Here is a 19,443-nt window from a genome sequence, read left to right on the forward strand (position 1 = left end):
AGGAGATCTTTCTCGGTGGCCTCAATTTTTCTCCTTGATATGGGAGGCAGAAATATTTTGAGAATGAGAATTGGGAGTTGACTAGGTCCTGAGGAGAGAGACAAAGATTAGGTGTGTGTATGTGTGTGTGTGTGTATGTGTGTGTGTGTGTGTGTGTGTGTGTGTGTGTGTGTATAATTAAACCATGCCACGCGTCTTGCAGGATCTCAGTTCCCCCGACCAGGGATTGAACCTGGGCCATGACAGTGAAAGCACCGAATCCTAACCACTAGACCACCAGGGAACTCCTAAGATTAGGTATATTTACTGGAGAGAATGGGAGAGGGAATTGATCAAAAATAAGTTAAGGAATTGATGGAGTCTCTGAGTGCCCGGATGAACTTGAATCTGTAGCAAAGCAAGACTCTAGGTTATGTGATTTTCTCCAGCTCTCAGCTGTTTGAGAAGGAGAAGCAGAAAGAAGCAGACTGTAGGAAAGATCTAGAGTTGATGCTGCAGGACAGGGTGCAAGGGAATGGAAAAGACTCGCATGAGAGTATTTCAGAGGAACAATTCTTAATCCCAAGCAGGGCATGGGACTAAGAGAGTCTAGGAATCAAATAAAGCGATCAACAGATTTGAGTTCTCATGAAGTGGAGAAATGGCCCCTTTGCTGAGCCACAAATTTAGAGAGCTTTTTTCTAACTAGGCTCACTGCTACAACTCCAAACACAGAGACACAATTTGTTCAAGAACAAAGTCTTCATGGCCTCTTTAGAAACTCTGTGGCAGCCCTCACCACATCTCTGCATTTTGACAGAGGCTTTATCCTATTGGGACAACAAAAACTGTGCACCAAAGTGTAATATTTGAAGCCCGTATCTTTCTCTTCCCTATAATCCTCAGTCACTGATTAAAAGAGAAATGCTTCTAGTCACCTATTCTCTTTTACCCTTGTCCTTTTAACAGTTTAGTACCTTCTCACTTTTTCAGCTTATCACTATAAACTCCTTGTTTCTTATTTCTTGTACCTATCACTACAAGCCCCTTAATCATCCTTTCCACTGAGTCATACGGATCATTATTCCATTGTAATAAAATACATTCTTATTCTTCTTGGAGGTATGTGCCTCCAAGGTAATTAAGGGAGTTTCCTTCAAGGCTAGGATTTGTCCTGCAAATTCCTCTAGTTGGGGTTGTTCATTTTCTCATACACTTTGTTGTGTTGTGCTATAGAGGGAGTTGAGGTGCAGGGGTTGGTATTTGGCTACTTGTAATCCCATTGCTGCTTCCAGACCATCACTCTTCAACTCTCATGTAAAAGTTCACCCTTCTCTTAAGGATGATCACTACCCTCTCCTCCTCCCTGCCTCTAACCACCCTTCAGGTTGCTTCCTTTCATTCCTCAAAGACTTTGAGACTTAACTCACAGTCGTCCTCTTTATCCCATCTCCTACCCCCATCTTAAAAGTTCAATAACTTAGCTTCCTAATTTTTGTACCTCCTTAACACTTGCAACCTTCTTTTCTACTCTACTTCAGTTATCTACTTCCCAGGACCACATTCTATATCTTGTCATCACTCAGACATTACACCCCAGCAACGCTGAATGGCAGTACCCACTTTCTGACTACTAGCTTCTAACTTCTAGCTCATCCCTAGTTGTCTTGTAAGGATGTCCTGTTACAGACCAAGTGGAAAATGATCCAAAAAAACTTTGCAGAGTTTTTATTCTCAAGAGCAATCCACCCTGATCAATAATGGTGAGACATTTCAGGAGGTATGACCATGTTAATCCATATTTAGATGACAGCCTTCTAGGGATATATTTTAGGTCTTTTTTGGTCTTTACTCACAAGAGTCATTTTAAATAGGCTCCAACTATTATAACCGATGTCTTAACACCTTTATTAAACTAGAGGCAAAATGAAAATGGGCCAGTGTAGCCTCCACATGTTGACAAATGGTGATAGTATTGCTCTCAGGGTAACATAAGGACAGCAAAATTATCTAAAAAATCACCACTCTAGAATCATTTGGCTTTGATTTTTTAAATTGCATTTTTGGGGACTCATTAGAACAAAAATGCTAAGGAAAGGGTCATTTTCTTTAGCTAGGCTGAAGTAATTTAGTGTTTCTATAGCTACTAGAAAAACACGGAAATTAATTTGCTAAAGATTACCCCCTTCATAGATTGTGTTAGTTAATAGATGGTTGGTACTGTATGTTCCAGGCAGAGCTGGAAAAGATACGGTGTTTAGAGCGCTGGCAAAAGCAGGAGTACACAAAAACACACACACAAATTTTAAGAGTTTGATACTTGCCATTTCTAAAACAGGCTCTGTAGTGGTCATCACTGAAAAAAAAATCAGCACTTTGTTGCTCTCTCTGACACTTTGCAATGTTTTCATTTTAATTACATGGTATGCAGTAGGGCCCTTTATTATTTTCAGTGCTTAGGACCTCGAAAGGTTTCAATGAGGCCCTGATGTCGGTGGTCCTTGTGGCTCCATCTGAGTGTTTTTATTCTTTCTGCGTTCCTGCAGCTGAATGCTGAGGCAAGGTTATTATTCTGGAGGAGGTTGTACCAAAAAGAAATGAATGGCAGAGCTCTGTTTGGCCTGTTCTGCTGCTTTCCCAAACAATACTGTCATCGGTTGGTACAAACAGTGACTTTCTCTTAGGCAACACGGGCCAGGTATAAAAGTGTGCTCACAAAACCCCAGAAGATCCCTAAGTTTTTCTTGGTACGGATGAATGTCTAAGATCCAGCAGTTTCTAATTTATAATCACAGTCAAATGTTGCTGTGAGGAGAGTCAGTGTTCCTTAAGTTCTCTACCTCAACCTCAGTTTCCCGTTTAGAATACTCACTTCCTTTCCACCTGACCTGCTTCCTAACTTGACTCATGCCACAGCTTTGGTTTTCATCCAACTCTTTCTACCCAGAATGCAGCAGAATGAATGGCAGCCACCCAACCACTTGAGGCTCGCTGTCCTAGGCTCTTGAATAAAAAGAAAGTAGAGAAATAGTTCCTTTGAAATACAGACCCCTTCTAGGTAGTAGGGAATCTATTTTCTTCCTTTGCATTGGATTCTGCTTAAGACTCAGGATGCAGGATGCTCTCTTGATGGGGGACAGACAAGGCTGAAAAGAGGGACATACTGAGCAATGAGGAACAGCTGAGAGCTACAAAGATAGGGCTGTGCTCATGTATAAATAGAAATGTTGCTGCTACCCTGATGAATCAGACCAGATGTTTCTCTGATGTCTCTGTTTGGTCCTTTGGTTTATAAAAAAAAGTATAATTTTGCTAAAATTATATGTGGGGCCAGGAATGTGGCACAAATGCTTTAAGCTTAAATAATACGTAAAAGAACAAAATTACGTTACTGAAGAAAACTGTATCAACAAGAAAAACCTCCATTTAGAGAAGGACAGAAAAGAGCAGGAAGGAAACAATCTGTTGATGGAGTTGATGAATTAAGATTCAGGAGATCGGAATTCTAATCCTTCCTCTGTCACTAGGTGTATGACCTTGGGCAAGCCAGGTCATTTTCTTGGGTCTAGCTCTATTTATATTTATTTAAAAAAAATTCATTGCAGTATAGTTGATTTACAATGTTGTGTCAGTTTCTGCTGTACAGCAAAGTGAACCAGCTATACATATACATATATCCACTCCCTTTCATATTCTTTTCCCATATAGGTCATTACAGTGTATGAAGAAGAGTTCCCTGTGCTACACATCAGGTCCTTATTAGTCATCCATTTTATATACAGTTGTGTGTATATGTCAATCCCAACCTCCTAATTCATCCCTCCCCCTCCTTTCCCCTCCTGGTAACCACAAGACTGCTCTCTATCTGTGACTCTATTTCTGTTGGTATATATATATATTTTTTTTAAATGGGGGATGGGCAGGGTGAGAATGGGGTTTCATGGCCGGGTTCATTAAATTGACTTTTTTAGGTGTTTTTGCAGCCCTAAACATCTATGAACCCAACCATTTTTCTTTTTCAGTTTAGTTTCTTGTTTCCTGGCTTCTAGTTTCATTGAGGGGTTGGTATGTGAAAGACAAGGTAGGGCGTAAACATGAATTAACACAAGGCCTCTGTCCTCAAGATGCTTATAACATACTAGCAGATATTAGAGTTACACAAAATACTATAAACTGTGATTGATTCCAGAGGCAGACATGAACAAATGTCATGGGAACTCAGAGGAAGAAGAGATCACTGCCAGCTTGGATGATAAGAAATAACTTGCTGGAGGAGGACATGCGCATTTGATGGGGGAGGGGGTGGGGGCTTGAAAGTTGGTGAGTTTTTAGCAGGCAGAGGTAGAGAAAAGGACATTCCCGATATAAGAAACAAGAGGAGGCAAGGGGCAAGAAAAGTGCTGGATGTATTTGGGGAACATGAGCCATTTGGGGTGGCTGAGCATAGGCTATGAGTCAGGTAGCAATGATGGTTTGGGACCGCACTGGGGAGGCCCCCCTTTTTTTTTTTAAGAAGATGTTGGGGGTAGGAGTTTATTAATTAATTTATTTTTATTTCGGCTGTGTTGGGTCTTCGTTTCTGTGCGAGGGCTTTCTCTAGTTGTGGCAAGCGGGGGCCACTCTTCATCGCGGTGCGCTGGCCTCTCACTATCGCGGCCTCTCTTGTTGCGGAGCACAGGCTCTAGATGTGCAGGCTCAGTAATTGTGGCTCACGAGCCCAGTTGCTCCGCGGCATGTGGGATCCTCCCAGACCAGGGCTCGAACCCGTGTCCCCTACATTAGCAGGCAGATTCTCAACCACTGCGCCACCAGGGAAGCCCTGGGGAAGTCCTTTTAATTTTAGTAGAGCATGCATTTTACTTAGTAGGCAGCGGGGAGCTGTCTTTCAGAACTTGGATGTGACCTGGCCTGAACTGTGCTTTAGGATAATTCACCTACAGCAAAGTGTAGGATGAACTGGAAGTGGAAAGGTCTCAGGGGAAGGAGGACAGCTAAAAAGCCAATGCATAATCTTAGTGAAAGCTAACCAAGCCTGAGCTAGGATGGTGTCAGTGGGAATGGAAAGCTTTCAAATGGCTTGGATTTATGCAAGCTAGGGAGGGAGGAGGGTACTCAAAGGTAACTCCGTGTTTAAGCAAGTCAGTGGTAGAACCTACTAGTTCTACTAACATAAAAAGGAAATTCAAGAAGAGAAGGGTGTTTGGGTGGGGGAAAGGGGGAAAGAATTCACTTTACATGCACTGAATTTGAAGCACAGGAAGCATGCATAGCTTAGTGGAGGTGTTCAACAGTCACAAACTTCTCCTGACTGGACCTCAGTACTGTGGATGGGGCTAGAGATGGGTATCTTGGAGTCAACATTATCTAAGTGAAAGAGCTGAAATCCTCAAAGTGAAGAGATCACCAAGGAATTGGAGAGTGAGGCAGGAAGAAGACGGACAACAGAGTCTTGAGAAATGTCTAAATTCTTCCATTATGATGAACTGGGCATGGCCAATGTTACAGAATATAATCAAGAGAGTGCCACATCATTGTGTCCAAGGGGAAAGGGAATATTGAAAGGGAGTGGCTGGTGAACCACAGTTGCATTACTGCTTGAGGGATTAAGGGTTTGGAGCTAGTGTCTAGATTACCTAGAAGGAACTGGCTATTAAGAAAATAGTTAAGAGCATTTGTGATGATGGAGCCTCTTATGTATGTGTTTTCTGACAGATGAACAGATGAGAAAATTGGACATGTACCTGGTCCTCAGACTGACAGCCAAGATTGCAAATCCTCATCTCTCCTTTATACTGAAAATGTGTACTTAGAACCCAAAGCTGCTTTCTTTCTTTTGGAAATCTCAGATTATTACCAGCCTTTGTTTTTCAGACTATGACCAGGGAATTTATTATCTTTTCTCCTCCAGAGTTCCCCAACTTTTAGTTCCCTCTGGTCCTGGGTTTTGGGTCAGCTTCTTAGAGTTGAATTCCATTGACAATAAATATGTAGATCACCTCTGGGAGCTTGGTGTCAGAAGCTCTAGAGGGAGGAAAAAGGAGGAGAGAGTAGGGCAGGCAGGGAAATGAGACTTTATTGTATTTCACACACAAAGGCCTGTTTGCAAACTACAATGTAAACTACGACTTTAACAGCAAAGGATTTATCTTCACTTTAAAATCTGGGATTTCACCAGGCAGATAACACTGGTATAAATCCAAGTAGGATTAACTGCCTCCCAGCAATGCCGATTGGTTTAACACTTTTGTTCATTTTATTTTTCTTCAATATTTTTCTTAAGTGATAATAATTTACAAAAACCATGAAATGTTTACTTTTGGTTCCACAACCGTTAGAACAATTCTACCTGCCAAAGGGTGGAAACCCCTTAAGGAATCCAGATCCATCAGTGAATTAAAAAATTAGGAAACTGGGGTTTTAATCTATGAACTAGCTATGTTACTTTATGTAGGTTGCTTAATAGAATTCTATGCTTCAAGTTTTTTCATTGGCTAAATGGTGATTTTAAAAAACACTGGTTAGGCTTATTTCACAGAATTATTGTTCAGATTGTGAAAGTATTTTCTCTTTAAATTATAAACATTAGATACATTCCAGACATACTGTTACTTAAGCAACTAGATAACCACTGAAGCCAGTCTGGGGTCAGAATGGGGAGGTGAAGGAAGAACCAGGATTTGGGGAAACTGGATGTAGAAAGTAGGATTACTGGGGATTGGCAGAAGTTTTTTTCTTCAGCTCAACAATGAATGACGCTAATGAGAGAGCAAACTAGGAAAAAGAAAAAAAAAAAAAACACTGTGAATGTTTCATACACCACTCCTAATGCTGCTTTGAAATAACTGCTTGGGTAAATAAATTCCTTATATAGTGACTAATAAAAAGATGCCCAGATTTGTACATCTGATGCCCATTATTCCCTCGCTCTCTGACTTCTTTCTTTCTTCTTCTTCTTCTTTTTTTTTTTTTAATATTTATTTATTTATTTTCGGCTGTGTTGGGTCTTTGCAGCCGCTTGCTGGAGCTTTAGTTGTGGCACGTGGGCTTCTCTCCAGTTGTGGTGCGTGGGCTTAGTTGCCTGCGGCATGTGGGATCTCAGTTCCCCGACCAGAGATTGAAATAAGTGTCCCTTGCATTGGAAGATGGATTCTTTATTTTTTTTAATTTTTGGCTGCATTGGGTCTTCGTTGCTGCACGCAGGCTTTCTCTAGTTGCGGTGTGCAGGCTTCTCATTGAGGTGGCCTCTCTTGTTGCAGAGCACGGGCTCTTGGCACGCGGGGTTCAGTAGTTGTGGCACGCGGGCTCAGTAGTTGTGGTGCACGGGCTTAGTTGCTCCGCAGCATGTGGGATCTGCCCGGACCAGGGCTCTAACCTGTGTCCCCTGCATTGGCAGGCAGATTCTTTTTTTTTTTTCAGTGCCCATACATGTATTTATTATCATTATTTTTTTAACATCTTTATTGGAGTATAATTGCTTTACAATGGTGTATCAGTTTCTGCTTTATAACAAAGTGAATCAGTCATACATATACATATGTTCCCATATCTCTTCCCTTTTGTGTCTCCCTCCCTCCCACCCTCCCTATCCCACTGCTCTAGGTGGTCACAAAGCACCCAGCTGATCTCCCTGTGCTATGCAGCTTCTTCCCACTAGCTAGCTATTTTACGTTTGGTAGTGTATATATGTCCATGCCACTCTCTCACTTTGTCACAGCTTACCCTTCCCCCTCCCCATATCCTCAAGTCCATTCTCTAGTAGGTGTCTTTATTCCCGTCTTGCCCCTAGGTTCTTCATGACTTTTTTTTTTCTTAGATTCCATATATATGTGTTAGCATACTGTATTTGTTTTTCTCTTTCTGACTTACTTCAATCTGTATGACAGACTCTAGGTCCATCCATCTCACTACAAATAACTCAATTTTGTTTCTTTTTATGGCTGAGTAATATTCCATTGTATATATGTGCCACATCTTCTTTATCCATTCATCTGTTGATGGACACTTAGGTTGCTTCCATGTCCTGGCTATTGTAAATAGAGCTGCAATGAACATTTTGGTACATGACTCTTTTTGAATTATGGTTTTCTCAGGGTATATGCCCAGCAGTAGGATTGCTGGGTCATATGGTAGTTCTATTTTTAGTTTTTTAAGGAACCTCCATACTGTTCTCCATAGTGGCTGTATCAATTTACATTCCCACCAACAGTGCAAGAGTGTTCCCTTTTCTCCACACCCTCTCCAGCATTGTTTCTAGATTTTTTGATGATGGTCATTCTGACTGGTGTGAGATGATATCTCATTGTAGTTTTGATTTGCATTTATCTAATGATTAATGATGTTGGGCATTCTTTCATGTGTTTGTTGGCAATCTGTATATCTTCTTTGGAGAAATGTCTATTTAGATCTTCTGCCCATTTTTGGATTGGGTTTTTGTTTCTTTGATATTGAGCTGCATGAGCTGCTTGTAAATTTTGGAGATTAATCCTTTGTCAGTTGCTTCATTTGCAAATATTTTCTCCCATTCTGAGGGTTGTCTTTTGGTCTTGTTTATGGTTTCCTTTGCTGTGCAAAAGCTTTTAAGTTTCATTAGGTCTCATTTGTTTATTTTTGTTTTTCTTTCCATTTCTCTAGGAGGTGGGTCAAAAAGGATCTTGCTGTGATTTATGTCATAGAGTGTTCTGCCTATGTTTTCCTCTAAGAGTTTGATAGTGTCTGGTCTTACATTTAGGTCTTTAATCCATTTTGAGTTTAGTTTTGTGTATGGTGTTAGGGAGTGTTCTAATTTCATACTTTTACATGTACCTGTCCAGTTTTCCCAGCCCCACTGGCAGGCAGATTCTTAACCACTGGACCACCAGGGAAGTCCCTGACTTCTGTTACCATGACTTCAACAGTAATTTAGTGTAAATAAAAATGCTCTAGCTCTATTCAGTGCAGGGCTCTAAATCTCTAGCTTCAACACTTTCTTTTGTTCAGACACTGAGGGATAGGATGGTTAGACTTGGAAGTCTGACTATGGTGTCAGATAGTAAGAAATCAGGGTTCTAGATACTGGAAATGATCACTTCAATACATCACCAAGCCACATATCAACAAGCTTAATCACAACAGGCTTTTGAGCAAAAGAAGTTTAAGTAACCAATATCACTGAAGCGTTGCAGACCTATCTGTATTGGTGGTTGATTTGCCAGGTAACATGGCTGTTCCTCAGGTTTCTCACCTGTTAAACAGGAGGCAGGATGAGATTCTCTCTAAGGTTACTTCCTGTTGTGAAATACTATTACTCTAAATAACAGTTTAGAGAAAATTACAAAACGCCTCCTCATACCTCTTGATAAGCCCAAACAATACAGAAAACAAAAATGTCCCCTTGTAGACCCGTCTCTTTGTGCCAAGTAGGGAGAAACGGGGGACAAACACTAAACACCTCCCCCAAAAGGAGTTTAAAAAAAAAAAAACAACGCAATGTATACTTATGGAACCCTTGCTAGGTTTTATGCAGCCATGTTCAAGAAACACTGTTGGAGACCTACAATGTGCAAGACACTGTTTGTTACTTTTCAATTTTAAAATCATAATTATTACTTTTCCAGCAACTCAAATCTGAACTGGTGAATATTGCCTTGGGTGGGCATAAAGTTAAACCCAAGGTCAAGGGAGACAGTCTACAGATAGACCAAAAATAAAACGCAAGTGACATCATTAGAGACCTCGGTAAAAAAGCCAACATATTGCACAAAGATCGAAGGCAAAAAAAGAGAAACACGTTTGGTTAATACTAGGCTTTTGAGCATTTCATGTGCTTGCGAGGCCCGTCCATCCATCCACAACACACTTCTTAACCGTGCTATTCTAAACCGATGACAAATCCAGCTTTAGTGCGGACAGGTCGCAGAGCGCGGTCCCCACACAATCCCACAATCCCAGACCCCGCTGCCAACTCTCCTCTCTGGGAAGGAAGGAAGCTTTTCCCCTAGGGTGACTGTAAAATAAAGCAGCATCTCCAATCTCTCCGTCCAATGAGAAAGAAATGTTGGTCCAAATAAATAAAGACATAAATGCATACATACAAGGAAAAGGGTGGGAAAAGGGGAAAGGGAAGCTCTTTTCCTTTCTTTTTAAATTTCCCGCACCCCTTCTCCACCCCGCCTCTCCAAGCCGGCTCCACTTCAAGAAGCAGCTGGGAAGACTGGTAGACCGGGAAACGCACTGCAGGGCGGTGGCGGAGAGGGTATTTGGAAAGTAGGCGGGACTGGCTGGATGAATAACTCGGGGTCTGATTTTTCCTGCCTTCGGCGGCAGTTCCTCCTCCGCTTCGTTACTCTACTGCACACGCGGCTTGGCTCTCGGCCCTCGATTACTCCGGCCTATCACCCTGGGATGCCGCCTGCCGCCGCCACAGCCGCGGCAGCCGGGCTTGTGGGTTCCGCCGCGGAGTCGGAGCCGGACCCCGAGCAGCGGCGAGAGCCTTGGCCTGAGAGTTAGAGGGGCGGGCCGGCTCATTCCTGGGGTGGGTGCTGAGGACTGGCGGGCGAGAATCCGGGGCCACCGCCTCCCCCGCCCCCCCACCCAGGGGTGAGGGAGTGGACACTCGGAGCCCCTGAGGCGGCGGCGGCGGCGGGAGCCGGTCAAAGGGGGCGGCCCCTGGCGGCGACGCCCCCAGCCCAGCCCTGTCTGGCCCCACTCCATCCCCAGCCCCGGCCCGATCGGCCCGCGGGTGACGCCGGCTGGGGCACAGAAAGGCGGCTCCGAGGGTGCGGGCGGGCGAGCCGCCCCTCCCGGGTCCTTCCAAGTCCCCTCCCGGGAGGGACCCATACCTGAGCCCGGACCCACCCCCACCCGGGGCCACGCTGGATCCGCCTCCCGGGCTGGGTCCCGCCCGCCGGCTGCAGGTGGGCAGCAGCGCCCGAGCCGCGGGCAGTGGGCGGCGGGGAAGGAGGTGAGCCGCGTCCGCGCCGGCTGCCTCTCGGGTCCTTGCCCCCGCTGCTGCGCTCTCCTCCTCCCCTTCCCGCAGGCAGGGCGCGGAGCCGCGCGCCCGCCCCGCCGCCGCCGCCTTGTCCCTCAGGGGCACCATGGAGCTCTCCCTGTCGTCCGGAGGAGCCGCGGAGGCGCTCTCCTGGCCGGAGATGTTCCCGGGACTGGAGTCCGACTCGCCGCTCCCCCCGGAGGAGCTGGACGCTGTTGTCCCGGTCAGTGGGGCCGTGGCCGGTGGCATGTTGGATCGGATCCTTCTGGAGTCCGTGTGCCAGCAACAGAGCTGGGTCCGGGTGTACGGTAAGGACCAAAGGCCGTCTTAGAGGCTGATGTTTTGTGTCTTTGCTCAGGCTGAAATTCATTCCCTGGTCTCAGTCCTGTTCTCAGTCCCCATCCATCCTGGGTCCGTTTCCCACATCCCTTTTGGTTCTGGGGTGCATTTTTGACAAGTTTCTCCAGACTAGGACTTGAGGAGAGAGATGTGATTCAGTATGGTTTTTGGACCTTTTCAGGTACCTGCAGTAAATTTAAGGTGGAGTTGGGCTATGTAGACTTAATTCTCAGGTGGTGACTTCAAGGGAAGTGTCAGCTGATCTTCAAGAAGAACACACCGTGAAATCAAATGAATGGCGTTTCACTGCTTTCTCTGGAGTGAGGCAAGGCTGGAAACTAAGATATTATGAAACAGCTTAGCAGAGGTTAAGATAATAAAATAAAAATCAGAAGCATTTATTTGGTGGGAACAGTCTAATTCTATAACCTCTTTCTGAACCTCACTCTCCAAAGGCAAGCATTTAGTCCAAGGGGTGTGGATTGTTTCGGATTGCACTATTGTTTCTGGTGCTCTGGTGCTCTTTGTAAAGTGACTGGGTTGCTACTCAGCAAGTTAAAAAGTGATGAACACACTAAAACTTTCCCTTTCTGCATTCCTAGTAACCACCTCTTTAATTAAAACTGAATGATGAGATTCTATTAGGGCGAGCCTTGTAGCAGCATTAAAACCATGCTGGTTTTGAAAACCCATAGCCCAAGGATTTATAGCCTGGCATTCAGGACTGAGCTGTGGCTTTCCAAAATATTGAAACGTCAGGGTGTTTATCACTTAGTTCACAGGACTATAAAAGACATTAGTAATGTGGCTGAGTATAAGATGGCAAATTTGAAGCACCTGAGATCAACACAATGTTAAGATGTTATCCTGCAGTCATGTGCATCTAAGCCTGTTAGTGATCAAGTACATTATGTTTTGTTTTTTTTTTTTCATCCTGAACAGGGTATGTGTTTAGTATTCAAGAGTGACTGTGACTTTGAAGTTGTCTTCCTGGATAGTTTAGTTGATTTCAAGACTTTAAGTCTATCACCATGAGAAAGATCATAGAACTGGGAGCCCAGAGATCTGAATTTTGGTCTCAGTTCTTCCACTACATGGCTATGTGATTTGGAGCAGAGCAGGTCACTTTTTTGACGTCTCATTCCTCTTCTGTAAAATGAGTGGATTGGATTAAATAATCTCATAATGGTCCTTGTAGTTCTAAAAATCCATCAATTTTTATAACCAATTCTTAATTGTATTTTGCTGGATGCTTATAAATGTTTCTTGATGTTATTTTAATTAACTGAAAGAATTAAAGCAAAGAAGTGGGAGATGATGCAAGGTCACCCAGTTCATTCTCAGCAGATTAAAAACTTTAGTGCCTGATTTTTCCACCCACCTGCTGTTCCTACTTAGCCGATGGTTTATAACAAAGGTTGGTGGGAATCTGAAATTGAGCTTGAATTAGAGTATATTGTGGTTACAACTTTTTCCTATTCTATCCTTTCTGTCCTTATACACTTCTTTTGCATATTGTTTTTTATATGAAGTTAGAGATAGGGCCTTGTTACTGCAAGAATATGTATATATGACAATTCAGTGTTTCAGTGTCAAACTATTCTGTCTGGATTTTCTAGACTTAGTGTTAACTACTTTCTTTGCATATAACCCATAAACCTATGTGCTTGTTTTTGTAGTCCATTCCTAGGGCTAGGTTTGTGTGTATATTCTTAGATATATATTCTCTCTCACACACACATATATAGTGTGCATTTCAAAGCCAATTTGCAGACTTTCTACTGCATTGTAACTTTTTTGTCTTCCCTATCAATTAACCAGAAGTTTTTATTTACTGTTTAGTACTGCTACTTTCCTTCCTCTAAGGCAGCTCATCTTGGGTACTACTTTATTGTCTTTAGTTTGATGTAAATATTCCAAAACTATCTGAATGACTCTTGGCTTTTCTATGTCCTTAGCTAGTTTTTAAGTTGCCTGTTGTATAGCTCTTTGAAAAGCTTTGAAGTAAAAAAAATAGAATGTAGAAAATCAATTTGGAAAACAGTTCGTTTTGGTTTTCTTGTTTATTTGTTTTGTGTGTTCAAAATCCTGATTGTTTTGGAACATCAAGGTTCTTTTACACAATTGAAAGAGACTTTGATGAGTGTACTCAAACGTTTTTTAAAGAAATCCAGAAACTAGTCTAGAGCATGCAACTGGGGGTTGAGAACCTGGGTTTTCATTCTGGCCTTGCCACAAATTGTTGTTTAACTTTGGGCAAGTAATTTTAAGTCCGTGGGTCTAGGTTTCTACATAAAATGTGGAATCTGGAGTAATTGTATCTATGGTACATTTTAGTTTGAGTTTTCTGATTCTATGGCCTACCCTATTATTTAACCTACAACTTTGCCTCCCAATTCCACCCTGACTCTTGGGGCCAGGCATCAAGCAAGCCTTTAATACATTTAAATCATGACTATCAGGATTCTGGGGAGCACTTTTATCAAGAGGTCAATGAACTGAGTTTTGAAAGAAGGAATGTTGAAGGCAGATGTATATTTGTTTGGAATGTTTTCACAAGATAGGAAGGTGGGAATGGGGATCTCAGATCTAGCTCATTCAGTTTTGAGACCTAACCTAGAATAGACCTGTGGGTTTTAAAGATAAGATGCAAAGTAAGGAGCTGTATTAAGTGCTCCTGGCTTCTGGCTATGGTTTATATCCTCTTCAATATACTTAAGGTTTGAAATCAGTATGCAAACAAACAAGAAGAACAGAAGTAACCCCTCTCCCCAAATATCTTAACAGAAACTTTTATTTTATTTATTTACTTACAGAAACTTTTGGAAACAATATTTTATTAGTTTGCCTCACAAAATTTGAAGACTGGGCACTGTTTTGAGTTTGCTACTGATAGGTCTGGCTCTTTGGTGGATTATACCTATATTCAGAGTTTTGTGTATTGTCATGATTGCACACTTTTTGGAATATGTCCAGAGCTTTATAATATGTAGACCTATATTTAGAACACAAACAAATGCACATTTTTGAGACACAGCCAAGAGAAAATAGTTATGCTGTGCTATTCTTCATTTTCTTTTAGTTGTAAAGTGTTTCATTTGTTTTATTCCAATATTATTATAAGTTGTGCCCATGCCCGTCAAGACTATAATATTTTTGACACCAGGGAATCTGTCTGTCTTGTTTATCTCTGTATTCCTATCTTGCCACTCCCTTCATTGTCACGGTGTCTAGCAGATCGATGCCTCCCCCACGGTAAGTCAGTGTGTGCTGAATGTTGATCCATCTGTCCTTTGACCATCCAGATCTCAACCTGACTGACTGTATGGGTGGTAGAGTAGCTTAAACAAAGGCATGCCACAAACAGCTAAATATGGATGCAGAATCCAAGAGCATCAAATGCAGAACATTTTTCAGATATTTATAGCCTCAAAGTGAAGTCAATTGGCTGAAAAAGCTCAGCAGCCCAGCAAAAGGAAACGGGAACGGCAAAGCCAGTCTCACTGTCTCTGCTTTCTGGTAAACAATGAGGACGTTAAAATTAACTACTTTACCATGAATGGATGGTGAGTGAAGGGCATTATTTGGGGGAAATTAAAGATACCAGTCTCCAGCAGTGCCCGCATTGGAGCTCTGCACCCATCAGTACAACAGATCTGCAGGTGTATGCACAGATGTGCTTTTAAATAGCTAGAAGGGAAATATAGTTCTCATGATGAAGTGATCACCAAGAAACCATATTGTTTTTAATTTTAATAGTATGGGCAGGACTTATCTAAAATATTCAGTTAATAAAATAACATCAACATTATTGCCTACCATTAAGCTAATATATAGCTTATTGTTTATTAATGATTGATAGGGACCTCCTGGAAAATTTCTAAAGGCTGGTACTATTTCAGCAAGCAGAAGAAAAAGGGAATTAATCATACTGCATCAAATATAATATAATTCTAGAAATATGGCAATGGGAATTTGGTAAGAATTTCTCATGAACTGGTTATGAGTTGATGGGGGCAGAAGTCTTATCTGGTTGTAGTAAGTAATATTGCTTATACTTCATAAATTAAAACAAAGGATGAGTTAATTAAAAAAGTATATTTTATTGCATTTTTAGAGAACATGTTTCTATGTTTACTTAAAATGTTGCAACCAGTAACAAGTCCAGGAAGTTATTTTATTTTGGTCTAGTATGAATTAGTTATAACTAACTCACTGGCCTTATACAGAAAGTTCTTAGTATAATTCACTTTGAATATTCTCAGCAACTCATTCTTTTTTAAAAAAAAATACTTATTATTATTTTTTAAATTAATTAATTTTATTTTTGGCCGCACTGGGTCTTCGTTATTGCACATGGGCTTTCTCTAGTTGCGGCGAGCGGGGGCTACTCTTCGTTGCGGTGCGCGGGCTACTCATTGCAGTGGCTTCTCTTGTTGCGGAGCACGGGCTCTAGGTGTGCGGGCTTCAGTAGTTGTAGCATGTGGTCTTCAGTAGTTGTGGCTCGCAGGCTCTAGAGTGCAGGCTCAGTAGTGGCACACGGGCTTAGTTGCTCCGCAGCATGTGAGATCTTCCCAGACCAGGGCTTGAACCCATGTCCTCTGCATTGGCAGGCAGATTCTTAACCACTGTGTCACCAGGGAAGTCCCACAAATCACTCATTCTTACACGTCTTACATATGCACCCCATGACTCCTGTTTTGTGGTAACATGTAGATAAATGAAATTGCTCAACCAAGACTAGAAGTTTTATGTGCTCTAGCTAATTGATTGCCAGAAGAAAATCCGTGACTATGTATTCAGTATATCCCACAACATGTTCATGTTACTTAAGTGTTTTAATTTCCTCAAATACTATTAATTGAACTTTTACAAATGAGTATTAATGTTTTAGGAATCCTTGGGATCTTAAGCTTGAGTTCAGTACTCAAGGATGGGGACTTCCCTGGCGGTCCAGTGGCTAAGGCTTCAGGCTCCCAATGCAGGGGGCCCAGGTTCAATCCCTGGTCAGGGAACTAGATCCTGCACTACACAGCTAAAGATCCCACATGCGGCAACTAAGACCCAGCACAGCCAAATAAATAAATAAATATTAAAAAAATATATTTAAGCCCATTCATTAAAAAAGAAATACTCAAGGATGACTTTGAGTGTTGATACATCATTTTCCCATAATCTCCAATACATTTTATACACAGTAGGAGTAGACAGTTCTCCACTGAAATTAAAGAGAACTTCCAAGAAGGCCTAGGTATATACTGTTTATTTTAAATTATATTGATTTCAAATAGCCCTCCTTTTTTTCCTTCAAGAGAAAATTTATGTATCTCATTTAAATTATGTATTCTACTAATGTTTTAGATGGTGGACAATTTCCTTTACAACATCTTAGTATTTTTCTACCCTCTATCATGTTGGTTTATTGCTATTTCATTTTCAGAGAACGAAAATACTTTTGCAGAATAGAAACTATACATCCACAATCCCTTGTCCAAAACTGTTTGGATTAGAGTGTTTCAAAATTCAAAACTTTTGATTTTAGAAAATATGGTATATATAGTGATATAACCCCCCTAGTGGTGTGTGGAGCAACATCAGTCATGTTAATAGTTCTGCAGTTAAACAAATGGACATTCATGCTAAGTATTGTTTAACACTATACATAGCATGGTGTCAGTGCAGGTCAGATTTTACTGCTAAAGAAGTTATGAAAAAAGAGTGTTCAGAGCTTTTTGGGTTTAGGAATTGCCGGTATGGAATTGAGGATCTGTACAAATTCTCTGATGTAAATAATATGAAGTTCTAGATTGCCCCTGTTTATCTGAGAATAGTTTGTTTATAAGGATTGCCTTTATCTTCTTCAGATAATAAGATTCAGTGTATGCACTTTAAAAAATGATGTACAGGGCTTCCCTGATGGCGCAGTGGTTGAGAATCCGCCTGCCGATGCAGGGGACCAGGGGTTCATGCCCCGGTCCGGGAAGATCCCACATGCTGCGGAGCGGCTGGGCCCGTGAGGCATGGCCGCTGAGCCTGCGCGTCTGGAGCCTGTGCTCCGCAACGGGAGAGGCCACAACAGTGAGAGGCCCGCGTACTGCAAAAAAAAAAAAAAAAAAAAAAAAGATGTACAGTTGTATCCTATTTATGATGAATGAAATAAATTTTTCTGATTTGCTAAGGAAAAGAAAAGGGATTCATATGACAAAGTAGGCTTTACTGAGATTACTGAAGAAATGGTAGCAAGGCAGTGGTTTCTTACACTTTGTTTTATTAGAAAGAAGGATAAGGTAAATTGAAGTGGAGGGTTTATGTAATTGTTTTTAGCAGTTGCTCTCTGGAGTAGCACAAAGTGATTTGATCACCTTTTAAGTAGGTGAACCACAAAAAAGCATTGAACTAATGACTGAGTTAATCCAGAAAAAATTCAGCTGTCTGCTCCCTTGTCCCACCCTATTGGAATAACTTTTAAGTAACTAGAGAGGTGTTCGGTCTTGTTAACCAGGAGGAGGAGTTTGAAGTGTGCTGAGGGCACTCCGCCCTTGGCAGAGGGATAATTGCTCTCTGATGTTTGTTTCTTCCCAAAGGCTATCAAGTGTTTCTCAAGACCTGTTGGTAGAGAACCTTTTACAAGTTTAATGTAGCTGGTTTTCTTGTGGAAGGCAGCCATCAAGAAGTACATGATATGTAAATAGTAGGGAAAAAAAGATGTCCTGAGGCCCAGCTCAATGGGGTTGGAGGGAATATGGTAAACAAAAGAAATAAAAATTGAGCCCTTGAAAGCAAGCATGACAAAACTTCATTTGCTGCCCTGTGACATAGAAGTTATCATCTTCCTATCTCTATCAGCAGGGTTCAGGTGTTAGGAGTCTTGAGTTTTACCTTCCCTTACTCAATGTAGTTACATTAATTGGTTGTCTGTGGCCACTTTGCTCATAAGGGTCCAGTTTAGATCCTGATTGCATGCTTATTCCCCCATAAATTGTCTTCAACTTGGCTCAAGTTCTGTTCATGTTGTGTCATTTACAGTAGGCTTTCTAAAAGTATCCCCTCCCTGCTCCTAAGTCTAAGACATTGGTAATACTTGCAGATACTGTTTGGAAGAGTGAAAATTTAGGGAGGAAAAATTTAACATGAGGCAAGAAAACAGAGTTCAGAAGAATAGTGTGAAGAGTTAAAAAGTGTAAAAAGTTGATAGTCCTAAATATTTTTCAAAATAATCCTTTAAGTTTCCTTATTAAGTAAACTGACTCAGGAAATTTAGCTTATTCCCAAAATTGGAGACAAATTCCACAGTTTGTCAGGATTAGAACTCTTAACCTCAGATTCCTCAGCCTCCTGTTATAGCTTCTAGATCTTACTGCTTTCCCTTAGGGAGATGGCCTTTCAAAGCTGAAGGTCAGTGAGAAATACCACATTGTTAGTTTCACAGTCTTTAAGGGAAATGCTGGAAGTACCATTACCTAGGTAACAGAAAACAAAAACGGTCAAAACATCCAGAAAGTAGGAGGATGAGAATAATCTCATAGTGATCCTTAAGAGGTAGATTAGAGGACAGATTAGATCTTTTCCTAAATTCTCTATTCTGCCATTGGAGTGATGTTTTGAGGAAATTTGAATGTTTCATTTATGATCCTTAGAATCCTGGATAATCCTTAGTAGCTTTATACCTCCCTTTTAATTTCTAACCTCTCTGATTCATATTATTAAAAATTTAATACTATTTTCCTAATTATGAATGTAATCCATGCTTAATGTAAAGAATTTGAATTATAGGAAAAGCCAAAGAAAATTAAAATCAGCTATAATTCCACCTCTTAGAGATAATTCTTCCTTTAATATTTTATTTTATTCCAGTTTTTTCTGTGTACAGATATACTTGTTTGTACATATTTGGTATCATACTGCATCTATTTTATATCCTGCCTTTTTCTAATAGCATATTTTCTTATGGCTTTGAAAATGTTTAAAATTTTTTCAAATATATTTTTATTTTTAAGTGTAATTTTAAAAATAGGAAATACATTTCCTTCTTTCAGAATTCAAAAGGTATAAAAGGATATGTCATGAGGTCTCTCTCACCCCTCCTCCCCACCCCTCACTTGCCATCTGGCAGGCAATCATTTCCCTCCCACACAATGAATAAATGTTGGAAATTTTTG

At 41.3% G+C, this 19,443-nt stretch overlaps 1 protein-coding gene across 2 annotated transcripts in view; it reads left to right on the top strand.

Moving 5' to 3' along the window:
- Nucleotides 1-10,349: 10,349 nt before the first annotated feature.
- Nucleotides 10,350-19,443, top strand: part of RASAL2 (RAS protein activator like 2) — a 396,673-nt gene continuing 387,579 nt past the window's right edge. For both annotated transcript variants that reach the window (XM_032629632.1, XM_032629643.1), the window contains exon 1: nucleotides 10,350-11,253. In XM_032629632.1, the coding sequence (XP_032485523.1) occupies nucleotides 11,052-11,253 (202 nt within the window). In that variant the 5' untranslated portion in view covers nucleotides 10,350-11,051. The remainder of the gene's footprint in view (nucleotides 11,254-19,443) is intronic.

The sequence above is a fragment of the Phocoena sinus genome, chromosome 1, assembly GCF_008692025.1.
Source record: "Phocoena sinus isolate mPhoSin1 chromosome 1, mPhoSin1.pri, whole genome shotgun sequence".
Classification (NCBI taxonomy): Eukaryota; Metazoa; Chordata; class Mammalia; order Artiodactyla; family Phocoenidae; genus Phocoena; species Phocoena sinus.